This window comes from Coturnix japonica, chromosome 5, assembly GCF_054131305.1.
Source record: "Coturnix japonica strain WE chromosome 5, WE-NBRP24, whole genome shotgun sequence".
Classification (NCBI taxonomy): Eukaryota; Metazoa; Chordata; class Aves; order Galliformes; family Phasianidae; genus Coturnix; species Coturnix japonica.
This window is the reverse complement of record NC_140667.1, coordinates 41,721,699-41,746,683: the sequence shown is the minus strand read 5'-3', so window position 1 is coordinate 41,746,683 and position 24,985 is coordinate 41,721,699. Positions and strand designations below refer to the sequence as shown.

General features: G+C 40.6%; 1 protein-coding gene across 26 annotated transcripts in view; it reads left to right on the top strand.

The window, feature by feature from the left end:
• The window catches only part of FOXN3 (forkhead box N3), a 182,734-nt gene extending 159,763 nt beyond the window's left edge, over positions 1 to 22,971 (top strand). For 14 of the 26 annotated variants that reach the window (XM_085549342.1, XM_085549334.1, XM_085549335.1 and 11 more), the window contains 3 exons: positions 6,373 to 6,481; positions 13,108 to 13,131; positions 15,507 to 22,971. In XM_085549342.1, the coding sequence (XP_085405468.1) occupies positions 6,373 to 6,481; positions 13,108 to 13,131; positions 15,507 to 16,056 (683 nt within the window). In that variant the 3' untranslated portion in view covers positions 16,057 to 22,971. Of the gene's footprint in view, positions 1 to 6,372; positions 6,482 to 13,107; positions 13,132 to 15,028; positions 15,157 to 15,506 lie in introns of all 26 variants that reach the window. The other 12 variants (XM_085549321.1, XM_085549322.1, XM_085549324.1 and 9 more) reach the window with 4 other exon arrangements.
• The last annotated feature ends 2,014 nt before the right edge of the window (positions 22,972 to 24,985 follow it).

The window sequence follows — 24,985 nt, the reverse complement described above, 5'->3', positions numbered from 1 at the left end:
AAAGCTGCAAACAAGTGATGAAGCTCTGTCTGGAAGCTGCAGCTACTCAATGAGTGAAGCCCTGGCGTTATTTTGTATGACTGTTGGGATGTTCAGTACTTCACTTCTTAGCAGTGTCTTGGATGTGAGTGCTACCAGCTGGCACTTACAGCGACATGTTGTCCTCAGCTCCAGAGCTGTATCATCCTGGCATGCTGTTTAGTTCTGCCAAACTGTGTTTTGCCATGCAGAGTCTGGACATAGCGTTCAGTGGTTCTGCAGTGCTTTTTGGATACCAGAGATTCAAGTCAATGTTAGCATTTTAAGTAGCAGTACTTTTTTGATCGGGGGGATTGTTGTGAACTTGAAACAGTTTGCTCAGTTTGCAAGAAAAAGTAGTTGTGCATAACCTGCTGTTGATAGTAGTGCTGGTGAAACACAGCAGGTCAAAGTATTAAACTTAATGTGAGTAGCTCCTGACTCAGCTATCACAGACATAGCTTTGAATTCAGGAGTAGTCCTTTGCATGTTGCTGTATGATGTGGGAATTGCATACCAACGCAAGCATGTTGACCAAGCTGCAATTTAATACTACACACAGCTGTAAGCTGCTTGCAGATAGGGGTTGGGAGGAAAGCAGGAAAATCCAAGAGAGCGCCCTCAGCACCCAATATTTATCATCCTGTTTGTTTCTATTCATCTAGATTAGCTGGAAAGTGACAGCCTTCAGGATAATTCATGGCAATGTTTTTATAGTTGGTTCCCTATTGGAGGCTGAAATGCTCTGCTAAGGATTTTTGGGAAGGTAGGAGAACGGAGTTTTGCTAGGCACCTTTTAAACGGTTCAAAAACGTTTTTCAAGGGTGAGATCAACACCTCCCTGTTTTGGAAACCTTTCTTCTCTCAAAGTATCTGTAACCCAGCTTAAATACATTCAGTACATCTTAAATTCGGCGGGATAAGAAGAAATACTTGAAAAAGGTCTGCTTCTATAGTAATAAAAATGTATCTCAATGAAACTCAGTTTATAAGCGAATGCAAGTGGACTGAATATGTGGAATACATATATTTACAGAAATGAAGGAAAAAAGGATATAAAATTGTCTTAAGAACAAACGAAATCCTGCGAATAGGATCAAATAGAACGTGCTGTCTTCTCAGTGCTTTTATTGCATGTGAAATTTGCTAACTGCTATTGTTCTGTTTGTAGGCTTGTGGACAAATTACTTGTTGTAGCTGATGAGGCAGCTTCCAGCCTTACCTTTTGTATCAGAAAAATGATAAATCATAAACAGTGAAGTATTTCATAGAGCTATTTCTGCTGACAATTCTGTAACAAAGCAAAAATTGGAAAAACATTTTCATTGGGTTGAAACTTTCCATTCCATTCAATTTGAGGGGAATGGCATCCTCAACTTCTGTTAATGCAGATTTTGTTTCTTAACTTCTGGTTTTTCAGCATTATGTCACTAAAGTGAAGAAATGAAATTGGAGAGAGAACTTACTGTTCTGATATATAGTTTCTCCCTGCTCCTTGCATTTTGATTTAGCAGTAAGTTTCGTTTGTTATAGGGTTGGATGCATCCTCAATGTGCAGTTTGTTAGGGCTGCAGATTGTGGAATCTGTGAGTTCTGAAAAGCATTCTCTTAAATAGTAAAATAGAACTTGTAAGGGAGACGGTATCAAATTTATGCCTGGAATAAGAGAGTTGAAGTGAATAAAGTTATGAATTTTGCAGATAGTATTTGCTTCTGGCAATTTCTGATGTCCCATCAATTACACATCATCAGCAATTTCCTGTTTTCAGTGCTTGTAGCCTGAGATAAAGTATTCTGCTAAATGCTGTCCTGGAAGAGGAATTGGCAGAAAGAAGCTAAAGCTGACAGATATTAGCAGAAATTTGGTATCTCTTGCCTATAGTAATTTCTTCCGTGCTACATGAGATGTCTCAGGGAACAGAGGCTGACATAAATGTGTGTGCCACACGATGACAGGAGAGGCAGAGAAACCAGTCTGTCCCATCAGGATACCACCTTCGTGCTTTGTAAAGTGTCATCTGCCAAGGGTTGTGTTGAAAGAAGTCCCACAATTTGAGGCATTGTACTTAAGGATACGCTCTGAGTTGGAACAGTCCTGCACCAGCTGTGGGGTGGTCATACAGCCACCATGTTATTTTCCACCTTTGGCTGCTGGGTACAGTCTGCAGAGCAGCACTGGATTTTTGTATGCTTCTGCTGGATTTTTTTAACGTTATCTAACATTGTGATGGATTCTGATTACAGTATGTTCTACCACATGGCACTTACTTTATTGTCTGTTAAACTTGTTAATGTAAAAGTTTGCTGTAGAGTATAAAAGACAGGAAGATTATTTCCCCCTTGGAGAATTTCAGAGATGTAGCTCTGATCTATGATGTTATATGTATCTTCACAGTCAACCACCAGAGACGTGAAATTCCACCAAATTCTGTTCCTGTTGTGGAATTTCAGCAGAGCAGAGTAAGATCACAAATCCTTTGCCTCCTGAACACAGCAGATTAGAGGCAAATTCTCTGTATTGTTTATCTCTGTTTACCGTAATTGAAATATTTCTTGGGTTTTAAGTTTTCTGAGAGTGAAATGAGATCCGTTGCCTCCTTCAGAACAAAGCAGTGATGGAAGCTGAAAGGTGAACAATGATTTTATTCTTTCAGACCCTTCAAGTTTCACTAAGAACATTTTATGAAAGAAGAAACGTTTTATCACAGAGGTGCACTGATCTTTTTGCACTGTGTTTTTGAGTTGTATTTCTCAGGCATCACCATCTCTAGGCGCTCACACAGAAAAGGTGTAAATTACATTTCACACTTCTGCCTAGGAATGTGGATCCGTGTAACCTGCCCGTGCCTTTGGTTAAAGAAGCGTTGCAAAAGAGAACTCTGGACTGTAAGATGTTAGTACACACCAGCACTGATATTTGATACGATTTAAATTATTCTACCCCCACGCTTTGAATTTTCAATCCAAAATATAAATAACTAACCTCAAAGTAAGGTTTCAAAACTTAATTAAAGCTAGGAAGGCACAAATGTATCTTTGGACTGAAAGCTCTACGTATTTTCCAGTAAATAATCCACAAGCTTTCAAAAGTGCCAACGTGTGAAAATAATTCCTTGTATATTCAGTAACCATCTTCGTACAACCTGTGCGAATGCAGGGATAGTATCTGGGTAGCAGGGACAATGTATTTATGGAATGTTTGTAGGTATCAACAATTTAAAATAAATTACTGTCATCTTTGGAGGGATGGCTGTTGATGCTGCTTGAAACGCCTTCTTTAAGTAGAGATGTGTGAGCAATGGGTAGCAGTCACACAGTGCCACGCTGGCTGTGTGGATAACCTAGAAATGAATAACTTCTTCTGCTGCTTTGTTTTGATCACTGCTGCTCTTCTATTGCATGTTAAGGATGCCGTGGAAACTCCTTTACCTATAAGTTATGTTTTTTTCTGGTTCCAGATGTTTACAGGAAAGATACACTGCACTGTGTAGGTTCCTCCTGTGGCTGATCCCTTGTACGCAGCTTTCTGTTTGTCTACATAGTTTAACTAGTGATAGAGCCGTACTGCTGCATTGTAATTCAGGGGGTCTGGGGAAACAGAGAAATGAGGACCAGTATCACTGCTATTGCAGGCTGAAATAATTACTGAATTTTAAGTGTTAATTTGAATATTCAAAGCTGTGGTGTATTTAAGAAAAAATTAAGGCTTCTTTTGGCACTAGCAGTACTATGGAAGTTTTTGGGTAGAACTCTGAAAAGACCAGGAGTAACTGAGGTGAATTTCATATATAGGAATAGGTACCAGTGTGTCAAGGGGTCTTTTTGGGGATAGTTCCAAAGAACGGCAAACTTCTTTTTATTTTTCCTTTTTTTCTTCTCCTTGGCATTTGTTAATTACTGGAGGGAAGAGGTAGAATATGTGTGTTTAGACTGGAATCTTTTTAAATGTGCAACTTTTGAAGAGGTTATTTCCAAGTAGCACAGCGTGACTTATGGATGGAGGAATGGTGTGAGTGTGGATATTAATAAATACAAACTCCAAGCTACAAAACATGGAGTACTTTATATACATAAGAGGGCAGAAAATTGAAACTCTGAGAAAGCCGAGAAGAAAAGACGTGACCCAATGGTTTTGGAGAAGTGATGGGTAAGAGTGAACAGGATTTCTGAAAGTAGTGGAGGTGTCAGTATGGCAGAAACAGGGAGAAAGAAGAGAAGAAGGGATGATAAATACCAGCTAACTTTGCCAACAGGCCGGGATAATTAAGTCACTGTGGAAAGAAGAGTTTGGACATCAAGGAGTCTGTTGCTCCTTTTCCTGCCGTAGGATTGTCAATGTGTTTGCTTTGAAGTTGTGTATGTATATTTATTTAGTCAGCACACATAGCTAACTGACAAGTGAGTGTGTGTGTGCATGCCTAAATGGTTTGTTTCAGTATAAAACTCTATGGTTTGTGTCTGAGTGAAGATGAAATTACCATATCTCTCTAGGTCAAATTTCTTGGTTCATTTCTTTTAAGGGGACTTTGTAAATGCACAGAAACTGTACTATGTAGTGCAGAATGAAATCTGTCCCTCTTGTAAGCCTGCTGGGAAACAATGCCTATTGGAAATTACGTCTTTTTGTTGACTTTTAGATATTCAGCAAGTTTATATGTTACCTTAAATCTGCCCATTCTCTGTCTGTTTTCTGCTAGCCATATCCTTGAGCAGAACACTTCACTTTTATAGTGTTGTTGTTTTGGCCTTCTTAAGGTTATGCCATTGAAACAAATAAAACAAAAAACTCAGGCTGCAGAGTTATTAGCAGGAGAACATTCCTCTGTATTATCTACAAACCCAAACACAGCAACACTGAAAGCCTTGAGCAAAGTGTACACGATCGATCGCTCATAATCTAGTGCTGGAAGAAAATGTGCACAAAGTAGTGAAGTATAAATAGCAAAAAGCAATTTTAAAATTATTTTGGTCATTGAAAGCTGACCCTGGTTGTTACAAAGTAGGTTCTGTAATTTTGGCCATTTGAGTCTGTACTTAAGCACCTAAATATAAATGACCTATTCTTCAGAGGTTCTCAGAAGCAACGGGGGTATCACACAGTGGCAGGATTTGATTAAGGGGTGATGTGCTCTCACCAGCAGGAGAAAAGAAGATTATTTTCCCAGGACTAATCTTTGTGGTCTGTAATGAAGCAAGGTGAGCATCAGGATGGCAGGAAGGGGCCCATGGATCTGGCTTGGTGTTGATAGATACCTCAGCAGCTTAAAAATAATGTGTTTCTAGGCCTGGATGTGTTTCTCTGCCTCAGAGCATACTAACATTTTTGAGTATGAGCATTTGAAGTTGGACACGTGAAGTGTGTACTTTGATTCTAAGGCTGAATGAGTTTTTTGGTCGCTCTGTAACTTAAGTGCAACCTTTGAAAGTAAAATTCCGTAGCTGTTTATATTTATTTAATATGTTTTTTTTTAATAGCATCTATGTGTTTGCGATAACACATACACAGTAATGGTAATCATTGTCCTTTCAGACATTCTCCATTAGGGGAAGGTATGGTACAAATGCTGCTGACTTTTAGTAAGTATTTAAAAAACAAACTGACTGTGGACATTAAAGAAGCGTGTTTCAGTGAAGGCTATTAGCAGTTTCTGTTCAGTCTGCAGGGGCTTAACAGTTGTGCAGTTAAGTCCCTGGAAAGTGCTGGTGTGTTCAGGAGTCCTGCAGCCCAAGGAGGAAGAACAAAATTGTGAGGACACAGAAAAGCAGCTCTGTAGAAATGAAGTACTCAGATGTTGGTTAAATTCTTACTGGCCAGAGCTGCAGTGCTTGATGCCCAGTCCAGTGTGAAGTCCCCAGTGAAACCTTCTATCCCCAGTGGGCAGCGTCTGTGCCGCCCACTCAGGCCTGAGAGCAGGCTGCATGCTGCAGGCACCTTGCTACTGGCTGTTTACCTTCTGTTTGTCTGTAAAGGGTCATTGTTTCTTATGGTAAATGGATGTTACATCTGTGCTCAGAGCTGTTTCTGACTCTTCAGCACATACATTCCCAGAAGAACAGTGATTATAAAACCAGTGATTTGATTGTACAAGGAATGATCTGCAGCAACTAGGTCAGGCAGTGGCTTCCGTAAGCCACTTTATCACTAGTTGCTGTCAAAATATTTGCTATGAAAATAGCATTGAAAGTCGGATGGCATTCACAAGAGTTGAGATGAGATGCTGGAAGGTAAGCAGTGCACTACACAGGCCTCTCCGATGTTTTCTCAAGTCATTGAAAAGCTTAACTTCATGTTTTGCTCACACACTTTGCTGATGTTTTCTTTAAAAGAAAAAATATACTCTTTTTGTTTTTCAGTTCCTCCAGGGGTGATACAGAATGGAGCTCGAGTTCTGAGTAGAGGAATATTTCCTGGAGCCAGGCCATTGCCAATCAGCCCTATAGGAAGCATGGCTGTTGCAGTAAGGTAAGATTGGCTCATTGTGAGATCTTTATGGAATAAATTATTATTTTTGCAGAAATTGTAATATTTTCATAAGCTTGGAGCATGGGAAAATTTACTGCTTGCTAATGCTTAGGAGATTTTAAATGAAAGAAACCCTCTGCCATCCAGAACACATGGGCTGTCATTCTTTGCAAGATAGTCATGGTATTTCTGTCTTATTTCATACAGGCTTATAAAGAACCTCGTTTTGTTTTCACTAGCAAGTTGAAGGCAGCTTTCTGTGAGAAGCTCCCCGGGTGACCTCTTTTTCTTAGTGTGGATGTGTTTTCCTGCCCCCATTCTCCTTTAAAGACAGTTTCCTGATGATTATTTTTTTCTGGGATTAAATACCTATAGCTGTCATTTCGTTATTAATGTAGGTCTTTGTGAGATGGTTTCTTTCATTACAGATTCTTTTTCAAGGTTATACTGAGACATTCAAGGGTAAAACGTTGTTTGAAGATCCTCGACTTTTTTTCCCAGAAAGCAGGGCACTAAGGGACATCTAGTGATGGCAATAAGAACTGTGGTTCAGCGCTTTGCTTTACTTAAAGTAGGGATGGTTTATTGTTGCACGAACAATTTGCCTCAGGTGTAGCTGTGTTTTCAGTCAGTCACAACAGAGGATAATTCAGTCAAGTGTGCTGCCAGTGCAAAAAAAAAACCTCACATTATTGGTCAAAGCCGTTCCAGCTCAGGCAATTGGATGTTCTGGGTGGGATTTCATATTCAGTGCTGGTGCTGCTTTGCTGGGCTGTTCCAGTTGCACACTGATCTTGGTAAGTGATTGCAAGGTGGTGAAATGAAGGAGCTTGATAGCTACTTGTGCCATCATTATTTACTTGGGATTTTTTTCCATTTGCACTTTATTTTTAATCTCTTTACATAATTATTGTCTTGCTCTTTGGGGGCAGTTTTTACATCCAAAAAATGGAGACAGAGAAAACCTCCAATATTCATGTGATCTTGATGACTAAAAATGCAGAGAAGGGGAGACTTTGATGGGCAGCTGCTTCAACTGTTTTTCATATTTGCTATGCTGCAGAGATACAGCCCTGGAGGTCATCCCCCAGAGGTCTGCAGTTTCTCTCCATCTCACTTTCCTGCAGTCTGGTCTTGCTAGCAGGGGAGGGCAACCATCTTCAGGGCTTTGCTTCTGGCTTTGGCTGGGACTTGTATTCTGCAGTGGGGACTGCAGAGCTGTGGGACTGCTGGATTGTATGTTGTATATATCCATGTACTTAGGAAGTGACCAAGCTAAACAGAAGATGCAGTGGTCTGAATATTCTCTGAATATGGAGCTTATCTGTACTTCCAGCTTAGGGCCCTTCCTTAAGAAGAGGAGACTTTCTGTTCTGTAATCGGGTCTAACTTAAGGAGGAGACAGATCTGTTTTTCCATCCATGGCCACTCAAAAACTCTTCTATGTAGACGTCTCCAAATTGCTGTGCTGTAGGGCTGCATATAGATAAGTTATACATTTTTGAGCTCTTCTCTTTGGAGCGAGAGGGGGTCAGCACATAGAACAGGACCTTCACCAGCTACCTGCTAATCTAGATTTGGGAGATAAGGGATTTTACCCTTCCCTTGCTTACATTCTTTTTGCTCTGTCTCAGAGAAAAGCATTTGTAATTTGTTAACGCAGACATATTTCTAATTCTTTGTTCTCTTTTCCAGCCTTAGGCAATATTAGAAATAGCTTGCTAGGAGTATATTGCTGATCTGCATGATGTCTGCTCTTCTTTAGGAGCTTCTTCAGTGTCTTCTCTTCTAATTCTTGGAAATAAATAAGGAGAGGATTGAGAGAGCAGGGAAGAGGCTGTGTGAGATTTGGATAAGTTGAGGGATTCTCTGCAGTAGAGCAAGTTCAGAAGACAGTTTTGTCTTGTGCCTACTGGGGATATTAAGATTCAGAATTTCTTTAGGAAGGTCAGTTGGGATGCATGGTACCTCTTAAAACATCATCCAGACCTCTGATAACTGAATATTTCTGTTACTGTAAAAACAACATCCTGTTTCTTGGTTGTTGCTCCTCTCTTCAGATATGCACAGCTAAAAGGAGCCTGTTGTGCTGAGCTTTTGTGGCATCTCATGGAAATCCATACAACTTCTGCTTATCATGTACAGCAGAGGGAGTTCATCACAGTGTCTGCGCAGCCTTCCTCTGTTGCTCTGAAGGGTGGGAGCACTGCTTATGCAGAGCTGCCTTCCCTGTGTGGAGGGAGTTGCACTGGTCAGGCTGGCAGGAGATGTCAGAAATGTCCCCTTCCAGCTTTCACCAGCAGCAGGTCTGGTGGGCAGCCGTAGCAAGTGGTGTACTCTGATTTTCCAGTTAGCCTGCAGAAATTGTGTCCTTCAGCCTATATGTTCAGGCACCTTCTTTCCAATAAGATTTTACTCAATTGTGTATTTTCTGGAGAAAAGTTCCTCTGATGTTCTGAATGAATAGCCATAAATCAGGTTTCTGCTAATTTAGTTCTGTCCTTTGCTTCCACTTAGGTTTCAGTTTTGTGTCATATGCTGAAGAACACAGCAAAATGAAAGATAAAAGTCTGTGCAGCTGGATTTGTTACCAAGCAAATAACTTACAGTATGTTACCGTGCTGTGCGGACTGCCATTCCTGTCAAAACAGAGTAACAAGTTTGATCTTAGGTTAAATTTGCAGTTGTAATTAAGCAGAATGTTTTGATGAATCTGTTATTCAGAAGGGAGGCCAGAACCACAGGACATAACTAACAGACATTGAAATCAGTTATCACTATCAGAATATCACTGATTTCTGATATGCTAGATATATTATATGCTATAAATGGAGAATAGTAGATGAAGAGGGCAACATTATGTTGGCTTAAATTGCACAAATAGGCCTTTCATTCCAAACTAATCTACGAATGGAAAAGGCATCCCACACTGTTTTTACTTTGAAAATCATCCACTGGTGTTAAATCTCCACAGCAGAGCATAATTGGGTCTGTTCTGACAGTAGCTTTTTATTTGCTTTATTCACACCACTTTTAGCTTGTTTATCATCCATATTTTCCATGTTGTGGCTGACAAGTCTAAGACCCACCCAAAGACAGCAGGGGAAAACAACGCTTTCAAAGCTGTGCAGTGTGTAGTGTGTCTCTTACATGAGATCCATCATGTGTATTTTTGGCAGACCATGTCACCATGCAGTTCTCCAAGTGAATCTCAAAGCACAAGCACTGGTACTCTGAATACATAGAAAATAAAATACTGACTTATAAAGGTATTCAGTGAAAGCAAGCAAAGCCAGTAGTGGCTTACATGAGCAAGGAGTTGACTGTGCCTTAAAGGAGAGCTTTTGTCCTTACTATGTAAAATTGGAAAATATCCTTTAGATGTTTCTCTAGGAGGACTTCTGCAGACACTTCAGTGGGCCTAGTCTCTATGTAAATGCCCAAAACATCTGCAGCATGCATTGTGGCAAGGTGCAAGAAGCTCTGTCAGATGTGATCACGTTCTGAATTCATAATGTGGTGCCAATTACACCATGTTGGAAGAACATGAGCTTGGGAGAGCTATTTGGACTGTAATGCCAGTGCATTCAGCAGAAACCTCTCTCCATGGTGTCTGTAAACTGCCTTGCTTTTCTTTAGCACATGCATGGATTGTGTCTGTGCACGTCCTTCCCACAGCACTGTAGACCTGCTAAGCCTTCCCTGCCTGCACTGGGCAAATCCCCTGAGGTGAAGTTAGTGGTATTTCACTCCACAGAAAACCTCAGCAGCTGTGTGGCACAGACCTTGACGTTTGGTCCAGGTTAGTCTGCAAAAGATATTTTGCTGAATATCCCTGGCAATATTTGTGTAATAGGCCTTGTTTGTTTGTTTGTTTTCCTCTGCTCTGAATGTACACTGTGCTACAGAGGCATTTTAACAGCATTTGGATGGGCTCCCAGGGAACCCAAGCTTTGTGGCACTTTAGCCTTCAGTACTTGTACTGTGTAGGCATGCTTCCTCACTTTTTGGTAAGATTCAGATGCCATCAAAAGTAGGATTGGATTGTGAATTCTTTCTTTACTAATACAGAACCTGCTGGTTCTGTATTCTGTCCTAATCCTGCTTTTCCCACTGAATTAGACAACTGAGGAGAGCTGATGCTTTTAGCTCCAACTAATTTCCTTTTACTGTTGGAGTTGTTGCTGCATGTTTGTTGCTAGCCTTGGTCCACAAGGCTTTGCAGTCTGTTCAGTGGCCAAATGGAAACCCTATCCCGTATCATTAGCCAGCAAATTCACCTGAGATGCAGGTAGAAAAGAGGGAAACAGAGTTCACCACTACTTTGCTGGGAAATATTAAGGAGCGGGTAAAACCTTTAGGATTTGGGATGAATAAGGATGCTTAAATTTGCCATTCAGGTTTCTAAGGCAGTTTCCTAGAGAATGGAAGTGCATCCACACTGGCAGAGCTACCGCTTTTCCTTCATTTTGAAATAAAATATAATGCAAAGCCAACAAAAGTGCACATACCCAAAAGCGGCATTAACAGGCCTTAGGTACCTCAGTGGCATTATGTTTTAAAATAACTATTTTGTTTCTTTTTTAACTAGTAATACTGCATTTCCTCTACTGCTCATCAGTACTGGAGTTTCACAAGAATGGTTGTTGTGCCTAATTTTATTTGAAGAGTCAACATTGTTATTTACCATTATTTTAACTTCAAATTTGTAGAGCAATTACTGCATTACACCTTGAAATCAATCATTCAAGAGTGATTAAATAAACCAAACATGTCACTTGTGCAGCACAGAAGCCAAAGCATTGTAGGATTATATGCTCTTGTGTCTATAAACAGTTACTTCTGCTTAAAGGAACTGGTAGATATTTCCATTTGTAAATTCTTTACTGTACATTCTTAACGTTCTTGTGTATTGCTGGTACGATCAGCTTAACAAACCCAACATCATCCTTGTTGGATTGCTTTCCCCTTTTCACCTGCGGCAGGCAGGGTGCATTGTCCTTGGGATGACTGAAGAACCAAAGATGGATCTTATGGTTATTTATCCTGCAAAAAGAACTTCAGATTTTCTGTGGCTATTGACAAAGTGCTCTTTCTGCCAGCAGTTCATGATTCATGCTTGTTATGGTTCTTTGCATACAATTACTCTGTGAAGTGTCTCTGTGAAGAGCTTCCATCAGTAGTGTAACTGACTTCTTGTTTTAACTCAGTAACCCCTGATAGAATCTCATCATACAGCAAGTGAGCATCACTTGTCTTCCATATGCTTGCTTATTGTCCTATCTGCTGATATGTAGTGTTTATAAATAACAGTTCAACTACCTGTATCTAAAACTGACTCTCCTGAGTTTTCCTCTGAAATCACATTACCTATATGGTAAAAGACTGTTAGCAAACCTGGAATCTGTCAAAATGCATACACCCAATTTACAGTACCAAACTACATTGCTTTCTTTATATCTTTTAACTGTCTGCTTTCAAAACTCACTCCAAAATGTTCGGAGGGATTAAGCTGGTATTTAAACTGTACGTAGGTTTGTTTTGTTCAGCAAAGGAATACAGCTGTCTGTGATGTGGAATACAGTAAGTATTTCTCAGTCAAGCTTCTCGCCATGTTGCAGACAGAACAGAGACCAAGGAAGACCCCTTTAAAAAGCAGAAGCAGTGGCACTGTGCAAAAGCAATTGTTTCATTACTGAATTGAGATCCAGCTCCTGTGGGCTCCATTTCACTCCTGATGAAATTAGTAACTCATATCAATTTACAAGGGGAATGGAATCAGGCTTTCAAAAGGCCAACTTATCTCTGTAGACCTTGAGGGTTGTGTAATTGTGCCACAGCCAAACTGAAATATTCTTAAAAGAATCTGTGCGTGGTACTTTTAGGTGTATAACTGTGGTAAAGAACCCTCAAGCAAATAAGAGTCTGTAGGATGAAAAGCTCCCAAGTCTGCCCCATGGCCTTTCCTTACAGCGGCATATCTGAGAACATGTCCACTTCTGGAAATGTAGAAATGAAGTGCTGAACTAGAAAATGGGGAAATAATAAGGTATTGCTTCAAATTGTGTCTCACCATTACACTAAGCACACAACTCTCAAATATTTTTTCTTCTCCTGTATAATTGAATACTAATCCAAACATCAGAGCAAGTGCCTGTTTTGATGAACTGTTGTTGTTTCAGGGACAAAGTTAGAATTATAACCAGAATTTTGAGCAAAAATAGATTCAAATGGCCAAAATTTGTCCTCTGGAGCCTGGGGGAGTTGTGTCTACTGAAGATCTGCATTGAACCTAGTAGATCACCACAGTGATGTGTTACTGAGTGCGTGACTGGATGAAAGCACATATGGAGATTGACAATGTCTCAGAAGCATGCGCAGATTATTAATGATTTAGATAATATTTTACTCAACTCTTATTTATGTACTAATATCAGTTTTAACTGATTCTTCCTATGCGTTGACCTGTTACCTATCAGATGAATTTAATTTCAGGATACGTGAATTTTGCCCTGATGAATATCCTAAGTCGCTCTGCCTGTTTAACTCATTTTCATCTCTGCAGATATCCTTTGCTACTTCTCTCCTTGACCTTCTTTCTCTTCCTTTTTTATTTCCCCAAGCAGAACTGGTTGGAAATCTTTCAAAATGTAAGTGAAAAACATAAAGATTTTTCTGAGATGCGAATGCTGTTCATTTCCTGACCAGTTCCACCATAGCTTCTCTTCCTTTGAAATGCATTATTTCCTGTCTCCTCCCACTTATTTTAAAGTGACTTTTTTTTTTTTTTTTGTCCTTTCCTGTCTTTCTTTGCCATCATCCCCTTTTGTTATCTCATTCCTGTGGGATTCTAACCACACAGTAGTGTACCTTCCCCCAGGACATTGCTCCTGTAATCCCTGGGCCTTTTCATTCCATTTTTCAGTTTTTATAGGGGATTGGGATCTGGAGTATGTCTCTTGGGCAGAGCTTTTGAAACCAAATTAGATCCCCTTTATGGAAAAGCAAACACTAGACTAAAGAGGGGGCAAGTCAGGGAGGTCTTCTGGCACGTGGTTGCTCTGCTCCATGGAACTGTTGTCTTCCTTTTATTGGTAGTTTCTGGGAACAAATAGAGGTAGATCTAATAACACAAAAATGTGCATCTTGATTTAAATCCCATCTGTCAGAAGCCCTGTTTGTTGGTAACCTAATCCATAAGAATTCTACTTGGATTCCTACCCATTCTGTCCTGTGTGTTTTTTTCCCTTGGAGCAAGATTTTATTGGTGGTTTTATATGGGGAACTAGGAGCATGTGATTTTTATTGAGCTACATTGCCCTGACTACTAGCTGCCTAATAAAATCAAGTAACTTTAATTTTATGCTAATTTATGATAATTTTGAACATCTTTAAATGTAAATTTACCCTAAAAATGAAGAATCTGTCACTTAAAATGCATGGCATGCCTCCTTGTAATGACTGATCTTAAGGAGTTGGTTATAAATTCACCTTTCAACTAGTTTAGTATGGATGATTTCTTCTTTTAAGCATTTGGCATCCTCTAATGACAACCCCTGCAGTGGGAAACCATCACAGAGTAAATGCAGCTGGCATGCTGCACAGTCATGAATGACATTGCATTTAGTTATTAATAATTGAAGGAGCATTGTGTATTCCTTCTGGGTTTTGTATATAATTTATGGATCATAAAGCTACTTGAAAATCTAAGTGAAAATAATTTTATTGAGCAAAAGTGGCTGCTAATAACTATGCCTTCTGTTACATATATTTATCTGAAAGTACTGTAAATAAGAACATTTGGAGAGACTGATTAATGCACTGCCTTTTAGCATTGTCCTGTCACCAGTTCTCAGAAGCTGTTTCTTACTTCAGTAAGCTCCACAGATAAGTGCATTGAGATGAATAGGAACTGAGGGATTATATACCTCTCTGGTATTTTCCACCTTTTAGCCATACCTATCTAAAATGGATAATACTCTGTTGTTCATTCTGTAAAGAAAGCAGACCTGTGTCTGGTCACTGTCACATTTCTGTTAAGAAACACCTGTGCTCATTGTGCATTTTTAACCAACGCAGTTGTGATTGTATGAAAGCACTGTGGTGAAGCTGGAGGGTGGCAGGACCTGATTTTAAAGTGGCTTATCATGTGACAGATGAAACTGCCGTGCTTGTTTTTGGTTTTTGTTGTTATTGATAGAGGAGTTCAAGGCTGGTGAACTGGCAGGGAAAATGATGATGCCTGTACTAAGGGATGAGCATCCCCTCTCCTTTTCTCAGTGGGAATTAAACACTGCACACGAGCAAACCCTTCTGCAGCTGACTTGCGAGCATTGTGTTCTCTGTTGTGAAGCTACTGGTAATGCTATAATATTTTCCAGTGCAGAAGAGGACACCATTAATTTTTAAATATATTGTGCTGCTGTAGTTCCCACCGCGTTGAGTGCTATAAAGCCTAAGAGGAAAATGAAAACTTCTAAAGGGAAATTAGAGTTTTTGGTACTGTTTGTTTTTGAGCACATTTTAGTATCTTGTTGGTCCTTGCAGAGATTGCAGCTGAAATCCTCCTACCTGGGAATGGCAGAGCTGAGAAAGAGTCTGTGAGAGGAGGCAAAGGCAGAGCAGCAGGAAGTTGGTGTCTCTTCCCCATGTTTTTAGCAGCGTCATTTGAAAAGGTTGGAGGATATTTATACAGCTCATCAGAACTTATTTAAATTCTAGTAGATAAAACTTCTTAGTTATTCTTTTAAAACGCAGATCAGGACTGCTCAGACATCACCTCTTACGGCCACCCTCCTTGCTCCTGCCTCTTGTACTGCCACATATCTTTTGCCTTGATGGATGTGTAGAGTCCAATTTGCAAGCAATTGCAAAAAGTCAGTCTTTGAAAGCGGCGTTTGTGGATGTTACTTCAAAAATCATAACTTTTGATTATCTGACAGTTGTTTTTGCCTTATTATCTTTTGCACTGAAGCAAGGTTTACTTCCCTGTGGTTTTTACAACAACTTCCACTTGCTTTTCCAGGAATGGGATAACAAACTGCCGGATGCGGACAGAAAGCGAACAGTCGTGTGGCTCTCCAGTTGTTAGCGGCGACCCGAAGGAGGATCACAACTACAGCAGTGCCAAATCTTCCAACCACAGGAGCACATCGCCTGCTAGTGACTCCGTTTCCTCTTCCTCTGCTGATGACCAGTATGAATTTGCAACTAAAGGTAGCCAAGACAGCAGTGAAGGAAGTGAAGTCAGCTTCCAGAGCCACGAGAGCCATAGTGAAACAGAAGAGGAGGACAAGAAGCAAAATCGGAAGGAGACCAAGGATTCTTTAGCTGACAGTGGGTATGCATCCCAGCACAAGAAAAGGCAACATTTAATGAAGGCGAAAAAAGTACCAAGTGACACACTGCCTCTTAAAAAGAGACGTACAGAAAAGCCCCCTGAGAGTGACGATGAGGAGATGAAAGAAGCAGCGGGATCTCTCCTGCATTTAGCGGGAATTCGATCCTGTTTGAATAACATCACCAATCGGACGGCAAAGGGGCAGAAAGAGCAAAAGGAAACCACAAAAAATTAGAACAAATCAATGATTTGTTTGAACTTACAAAGTTTTGTTTCAGCACGTCAGGTGAATTCTAATGATTTGTGGCAATATCAGCAATTATTCCTTTTTTGTTTTTCTTTCTATTTGGTTTTATTTCTTTTTTTTTCTTTCCTTTTTTTTCCTTTTTTTTTTTTTTTTTTTTTTTTTTGACCCTTAAGATTTTTACTTTTAAAGGAGATTGAAGCCATAGAACTCATACTGACACTCAGCTAATTTACAAAAGCTTTTCATTACCCGAAGACAAAAAGTTAACAACAGCAACAAAAAAAAGCCAAAATCGCCATTGCTTTCTCCGGCTTGTCAGAAAATGCATGGTTGAATACGCAGTGACATCAACATTGTTGTGATGGGATAAGATTGGGCACTTGGAAATCTCTCTTACACTAGAAGAGATTGCATAATTTAGTAGTCATTCAGGCCTAGCCCTTAAAGAGTTTTTTTTAACGGCCTTACAATTGGGATGTGAGTGAATGTGAATAAAGAGATTTGGGGGAAGGAGAAGGCGTGTACTTCTCACACCAAACCACAGACCATCTGATGGCACTCGGATTCACCGTGCCATAGAAGTCTTTGAACAGCCACTGGTGGCAACTGTGCATACTGTAATGCACTTGTAGTGCTTCGTGTACTGTATGTGGCTAATAGCGTGAAGACTGGTGACTTTTAAGTTTTGGGAAGTTTGAACTGTGTATGCAATGAGTTTCAGTGAAATAATGAAAAGAAATGGCGGGGGGCTGGGGGGGGAATGGGAAGGGGCACTGTTAATAGCTAATCATTGAGTTCTGTCTTCTATATTAAATTTACTGAATGTTCAAAAAGCCATAAGCCCGAAGATTGGCACTGCGTGCAAAAAATAATAGTATAGGGAAAAACAAGCTGTGTCTTCTAAACTGCCTGAGTGAAAAGCAATCAAGTCTAAGAAATTACAGTAGATATTAAGGAAGAAAATAAATCAGAATCCTTTTCTGTGGATCAAATATTTGATCTAACTGAAGGGGGGGGGGGAAAAAAAAAAAAAGAAGAAGCTACAAAACCTGCCATTAGTATTATTCTGTAATTGAAACAAAAGCAACAGGAAAGCATATCGATGATCAGTGAAGCTGAGTTCAACAGAACAGCTCCTACGCTGCCCTCAGAAGCGAGCGTTGCAGTTACTGTCGGTCAGGATTCATCTGTGCAAAAACAATGACAGATTTCCAGATTCAACCAGCGTAGCCAGCAGGAAAAACAAACAAAACAAAAACGATCCACACCGCATGGATTCCTTTTGGAAGGGGGGGAACACAAAAAGCAAACCATTTTTTTTATTCAAAGATGACAGAGGTCTTGTAAGGTAAATAATGTATTTAGCATGAAGCATGAATTATTTTCATATAAATATAGAAAATAGAGAAAAAGGCTATGCCTCTAATTTTTAAGCCCTTAGGCTTAGAGTTTGGTTGGTTTATTTTCTTTTTTGTTTCATTTTGGTTCTTTTTTTTTTTGTCGTTGGGTTGTTTCGTTGTGGATTTTTTTTTATTATTTTTATTTTAATTTTTATTTTTATGGTTTTCTTTCTTTTTTTTTTTTTTTTTTTGAAGCAGGTGTTTAAGGTTTAACCTTCTTCAGGGACAAACACTGACTGTTGGGAAACTTACTCTGCAATATTAAAAAATAAAATCTTCATGCTCTGGTAGGGCTTGGATGGTTGAATTATACTGCCTTGTCTGCACATTCAGCCCCCTCTCCCTACTTCTCTTTAAAAAAAAGAAAAAAAAAGAAAAAAAAAAGAAAAATAAGTAAAAGTGTGTCCTTTCTTCGTCTGTACATGTGTAACATGACGCAATAATCTGAGGGCAAGTTTAGTAGTGAGTGTGTATGACAGAATCAAGAGAATAATGGGAGATTAATTGAGGAGAACTCTCTGATTTGATTCAGGAATAAGTAGACATGAAAATAGCTTTGCTAATTTGCCGTGAGAAAATGAAGTTCTTAAGAGCCTTATTGAGGTGTCCCGAGAAAAAAAACAGTGCAACAGAGGGTGTGATTCAGGTATAGGGCTTCTCTCCTGGCACGGTGATTCTTAGATTGGAGATCCGTGCAGAGGAGGGAAGCCGTGAAATAGATAATACAGTCTCTCTCACCTGGATTTGTCAGTTTGGCATGAAAACGTTCCATAAAGAATATCTTAGGGACAAGGAGGAAACCCCAGGGACTGGAAAACCCTGCCACTTAACAGAATGAAATGGTTTCTGTTAAAGAATACAGGTTTGTATCCCCAAAACTGTTCCAGTCAGCAGCACCACTTAAGGTGGATCTAGTTCCTGAAGAGTGAGTTAGGGAAGAATCTGACTTCCCGCTCAGTGGAGTGAAAGGAGAGTTGCATTTGGTGTATATGCAGTTAGGAAGTGGAAAGACCAATGGGTCGGCTGGGCTGGATCTGGCAGCCGTCTCATGCTCCACAGATGTTTTGTAATACAAAGAACAGGGCCACGCTGGGGGCGGTGCACCAAAATTGTGCCTCTCCTCCCATCTCACTCAGTGTGCCCTGGGATCCAGGACCTGCCTTGTCAAGGGTTGTCTGACAGCTGCTGGAGCCCAGCACAATTGCCAGCTATGCAGATAAGGAAGGAGAGAGCCAAGGATGGTGCAAGGAGCAGCTCTGTGCTCTCCTGTTTACTGGTCCTGGGGCTGAGGCATGAAGGGCTGATGGCCAGTGTATTACAATTGGAGTACGCAGGTATGAAACCTGTTGGCTGCCAACAGCCTTTGAGATAAAGTTGGGGAAAACAATGTTTTCTGTTGGCCGTGGAGCACGGAGATGGATGAGCCATATCTTCCCTTTTCGACAGAGCCCTCTCAGTGTGATCAGAATGGGACAGTCCCAGGCCACTCTGTCTGCAGGCAGAGTGCACAGGCATTGAACCACACAGTCCTGCACAGGAGAATTTGGTTCTTCATTGTTTTATGAACTTTGAGAGCAATCATTTGAAATACAAAGCAGTGCAGTACCAGCTTGCCACCACCTTTGCTCATTAATGCATTAATGTTCCACCAAGGAGGTCTTTTAATGTATATCAGAAAGCAACATTTAGAAGTCAAATTCATAGCAGAAAATGCACTGAAAATGGGGCTCTGCCATTTCTTTCCTCCAGAGAGAGCAATGTGGTTGTCTGCTGGTGGCCAGATCCTGCCCAGTCACAACACTAATTCCAAAGCATTTTTACTGACTGCAGTACATCAGTGCAAACAAGATGAGTGTCTGCTGCGCAGCAAGTACCATTCATTAATGTGGACTCTTTGTGGCTAAATATATAATTACCACTAGTATTATATTACCTTAGAAATTGGTCATTTTGCATAAATATCTAATTAAGCAGGTTATCTTTATAAGTATACACATATTTAATCTATCTAAGACTTCAACACCTTCCTTTTATACTTGCTGGTAAATGTAAACTGTTGGCAGGTGTCTGCTTTCATGTGAAATGTGTTCCTCCTCATTCGATCTGTTGAGGAGTTCACAGTTTGGCTGAGTGCTGATGTCATCAACAGATGATTTCTGGAGTTGAAAACGAACTTGTCTTTTATCGATGCTTCCTCTGACTATTGACGAGCAGATGATTTGGGCTTGTATAAAATATTTATGAGTCACCTTTTGAAACATTTCTGTGGCCAGCTAAAAATGGCAGCTTCAGCCATCAGAAAAGTTCCATCTGTTATTATTATTATTATTCTATTTTTAACAGGAATTGAGTGTTTGTTTTTTTTCCAGAAAACAAACAAACAAAAAGTCATCTCCTCAACCCAATTGTCTCTCCTTTCAGTGAGTCATGCCAAAACTGAGTGGTAATTGCACTGTATTACAAGCTCTCTCACTTGCCAGACATGCGGTGGTTGGGTTTTGCTTGTTTCCTTTCTTTATTAAGCCATTTGGGGGTGAGAAGTCATAGAATCTCTCAACTTTCTGTTTCCTCACTCTTATCAGTATTGCCAAATTAATGGTTCTCCAGAACAGGTGGGGACTAGAGGAATCCTGGTAGGTCAGCAAGCATTTAGTGGCAAGTTTCGTATGGACGTGTGTTGTAAGGGTCACTCAGACTTCACCAGGAGCTCCCTTGGAATATACCCTCTGCAGGGAGAAGCTCTTGCAGTCCAGAGCTAATGCCACAAGCAGATTTCACGGGAGTCTGCAGGGAGGTGAAATCTGTTGGTGACGTTTGCATGCTGCAAGCAGTTGGATGTTCTCGTGGGAAGTCATTTTGATGCAGATTTTTGCCTGCACTTAGAAATTTAGGCACAGTTCTTGAACAGCTTTAATACAACATCCCGTAGCTGTTTCTGAAAGCATTTTGATGCTGAACTTCTGGTAAAACCAGCAGTAGTTCTGTCAAGATCAGCAGAGCTTTGCAGAGAAATGAGGCATGCTGTTTAGGACCACAGAACTAGCCTGTGACTGTATTCTCTCTGGTAATTCAAGTGACGTCCATAGGCTGACTCCTGTCTTAAAATGGGAGAAAAGAATCCCAAAGGAGGTGCATGAGCTTCCAATGTTCAAGTGAATTACTGTCTACCTTTGCAAAAGATACAAGGAAACCCTGTGGGCTGCATTCTTTACCAGAGTGAGGTAGAGGGGTGTCAACGTACTTGAACATACTAAGTTGTGTGCCAAACGGCACCATGGATAAAAATGGCCATTTTCTCCATAGCCAAATCATCAAGATTTTTCTGGAAGTATTTCTGTATCTAAATGTGTAGATATGCACAGTCTGGGATTTCCTGGAGCCTCTGGGTGTCTGGTCTCCTTTGCAGTCAGCAGAGCTGCGGACACCCAAGTGTTCTTGAAAATCCATACAGTTTTATTATTACCATTTTTCCTTTGATCTGGCCCAAGTAGTTTTTTAAAACGTTGCTTTCCTGTGCTCCAGGATTAAAGTACAGAGAGAATGCATTTACAATTCCAGATGCAATGCAATTTACTTCACTTCATGGAGAATGCAGACATTCCTTGGAGTGTGCCACACAGTGAGCTGCTCCAACAGCTCGCGGGCATGCTTTATAGGAAATGGTTTTAAAACTTCTTCTTGACTTTGCCACCGAACGAGCATTTGAACCATACATCCTCTTGATTGTAACAGAATATCAGTGTTGACTGTCTGACCAGTTAAGTTTTAGTAGTGTTCTTCACGGCCCTCCAGTAATATATCAAACACTGTTATGCACATAATGCAGCACTGTGATCTAATTTAAATAATACTTTTTTATTATTTATACTACTCTATGTAATATACATCAACACTTTGCTATATAACCTAAGTGATAACCCTCTTCTTAGTTATCTGCCAAACTTTGAATTTCTGTTTGGTTTCTATTGCATTTAGCACAGTTACCGAGTTGTAATGATGTCTCTTTTCCTTTGAAATGGAATGTGTAAGTCAAACTATACGTTTGTGTGTTTCTGTTTTAAGCTGGAGTTTATAAGGATTTACACACAACATTCGGTGTTCTGTATAAATCTGCATACATTTGTGAATTCATCTGCTAATCCCCTTTTATTTAGAAAGTATTAATTATGGTGGTTTATTAGGGTTTTTTTTTCTTCTTTTTTGCATTTTTACTTCTAGTACTGGTTATTCTTGAATTAAGCAGAGACTTGTCAGCTGGGTTGCTTTATCATGTACACAACCTTACAATTCTTCCACAGTTCAGCCAACAAGTACTAGCTTCACTGACCAAAAAAAGTCTCAACCTAATGTGTCTATGGTGCTGTATTTTGCTGGTGTACATTTAAAACCAGAAACGATCTAAAGGTCACCTTGAGCTGTTCTAATAAGTAGCCTTTCCCGGTTTGGGGAGCTTGGGTTTTGTTTTTGTTTAGCATTGAAACAAGAAGTATTTATCTGAAGCTACATAATGGTTTTTCTACTGTATCACGTTTCCTTCTACAAAAAGGGGAAACGGGCCTGATGGAGCAGCCTCTCACGGACAGTGGGAGGCGTTTCTGTTTCAGTTTTTCACTTGATTTCATTGCCCGTTGGATCAGGCCAGCAGTCTGAGAGTTCATCGTCTGAGGGCTTAAGGGATGGCTGCAACTTGTGCCAGAATTACGTGTTGCGTTCTGGGACGGCCAATATCTAGAAATGGGAATCTCTTTACTCTGGCCTAAAATCCCAAGACATTTGTTTTCTTTCAGATTAACCATTGAACTTCAGTACATGTTTAAGTTCACAGAGCATTGTATGTTTTTCATTATGTGTGTGGGATGACAATTGAAAGTAATACCTGTACCTGATAACCAGTTCCATGCCTGCATCATTCACACTCACTACTTAAAACTGCCATGATGTAAAATGTCGGGGGGAATGATTTGTGTGTGTATGAAAAGCATTATGGACTTGTACATTTTTTTTATACTCTGATCTGTAATTTCTGAAATATTTTGTTTTACAGAAAAAAAAAGAAAAAAAAAAAGTGATAAAGCAATCAAAAGACCAAGAGATTTAATATCGATGCTTGAGGGTCACAGGACCTTAACTGGCCAATATGTTAATTTAGTACAGCGATAAGCCAATTTTTTTTTCCTGTACTTGGCGTCTGAAACTGCCGATTTCATCAATATTAAAATACAAACTGTGATGGGGAATGAACAGTGATGTTAAGTTGTATTTGTGTTTACCTAAATGAGCAGTCCGAAGACAAGTGCAATCAGCTGATCTTTAGGGAATATGAAAATGTTGATTTAGAGGCATACTTGCATTTTACATTTTCTTGATGTGTAATCATATTGCCAAAGACAAACTACTTCATCAATTATTATTGTAAATAACACTTTCCCAAAACCTACCATAAAGTTTCTGTGATGTATTGTCTTCCAGTTGCAATAAAAATTACTGAGTTGCATCAATTGAACAGTTGTAGTTTTGTGAGTGTTGTCTTCAAAATACACTCAGGTATTATAGAGGAAAAACAGCATTGGGTTTTTTTTTCCCCACAAATGAATTGCTTCATTTTTAAGTACTTCTAGTCCCAGTGGGATGTTACCCATATTTTTAACTGCAGTAGGAATAATCTGCCACAGGGATCAGTGCTGTACACCCAGGCCACTCAATGCATCTGCATGGCTCTACCAGCCAACGTGAGGCTGGAGCAGGGGAAACAGCAAACAAGTCATCTCTTCAGAAGGCAAACAATAAAGGATTCAAAGGAATAGCAGTGGCCTTGTAGCTTTCCCCGGTTAAAGCAAATCTGAAGAGCAAAATCTTATAAACTGTTCCCCAGGTGTTGGTGTTTCAATGTGGGCTCTATGAAGATGTGGATTTAACTTGTAAAGAGCCTGAGAAGAATGCTTTTGTCTAACAAAAATTTTTCCTGCCACTACTTAGAGCTGCACAAGTTTCCTTTTGTATTCTCAGCATCTGCTGTGGCAGCAACAGATTGAAGGTGAGGAACAAAAAGCTCAGACTGAGAGGAGACTGGTGAAGACAATACACATATCTCTGCTCCACGCCATCTTGGCTCCCCTCCTACTGCCAGCCCGGCCACCATTGTGCTGCATGGTGCCCACGGCCTCGTGACCTGCAGCACCTCAGGACACGCAGAGAAATGCCATATAGGAGATACCTGCCTCCCATAGCACAACAGAGGTTCCAGCTTCTAAACAGAGGCTTATTTCAGGGGGCTGCAGGAGGACCCAAGATGTTTGCCCCAGGCCTTCCACACAAGGCAAGCCAAACCCCGGCAGTGCTACTTTGTCGCTTTTTGTGCAGCCTCAAATTTCGTCTGTTGTGGGCAAAACGGTCTCAAGTGGCAAATTTCACGTTATTGTCAATTAACACAAGGTGCTGATTGCTCATTTGGGTATTGAGAAAGCACACAAACAATCAGCCACTTAGGCGAACACCTGTCCTATCACCAGCATTGAACATCCTTGTTTTCACCACAGGTTACACAGTTTGTCAGAATGGCTCTGGCAAGCTGCAAGGCAGTGTGAGCAGCCCAAGGGACTTCTGTGAGGCACTTCTGCTGCTTAGCTCCTCTATCTTAAGGGCAGCCCTTGCCCATGAACAGACCACTGAAGGACACAGGCCCTGAGAGGTGTCCAAGCTGCAACATGAGTGATTTATAGACTATAGTCTGTCTCTCAGAGACACCTCTTTTGCTATGAAGTGGATTTCCAGCCCTCAGATTTGCAAGATCCCTCATTAAGTGCACCTGTCCTACTCTGCTCGTTTGCAGTGATGGTGCTCAGCTGGTTCCTCCTTGTTGTTGACCTCAGCTCAGAGCTGCTCGGTTCTTAGTGTGACTGACTCAAGGCTGCAGTTTGGGAGGGCCCTCAGGCTGAAACCTGCATTCTCCCGGCTACCACAGCCCCTCAGTGGCTGTCTGAGGGTATGAGCTGAGCTATGTCTGCAGGCTGAAGCACTCTCAGGGTGCTTTGGACCATACTCATACTCTGAGGAGAACACAGAGGCATGTACCCACCAAAGCCCCTGAGGTATTGATAGCTGCTGCTGCCTAATGCTCCCTGCATGGCAGTATGATTTTTCAGGGGCCACTCCAGCCACCTCCTTGCTGTGGCAGAGGTACATCACAGCCCTCAGTGTGAGGCTGAGGAGTTCCTGAGCAGAGCAGGCAGAGGAGGCCTAGCTGGTGGAAGGTGGTGTGTGCCCAACTTCACCTCAGCAGTCTGCAGGAGGAGGACATCTTGGACAGAATGGGTAAGTGCAAAGTGCCTGTCTGCATGGTCTTCATGTTGTATCAGTTTGGTGTCCCTACAGGGAAGGGTATGTGTGACGCTACTGCTTGCCTATGTGTGTTGTCTGGTGAAGCTATCTAGAAAGTAATCAGAAAATGTAATGCAGATAATGGCAAATGGCTTTTATTCTGTGTGTTTGAGATCTTTTTATGCCAGGAAATCAAATAA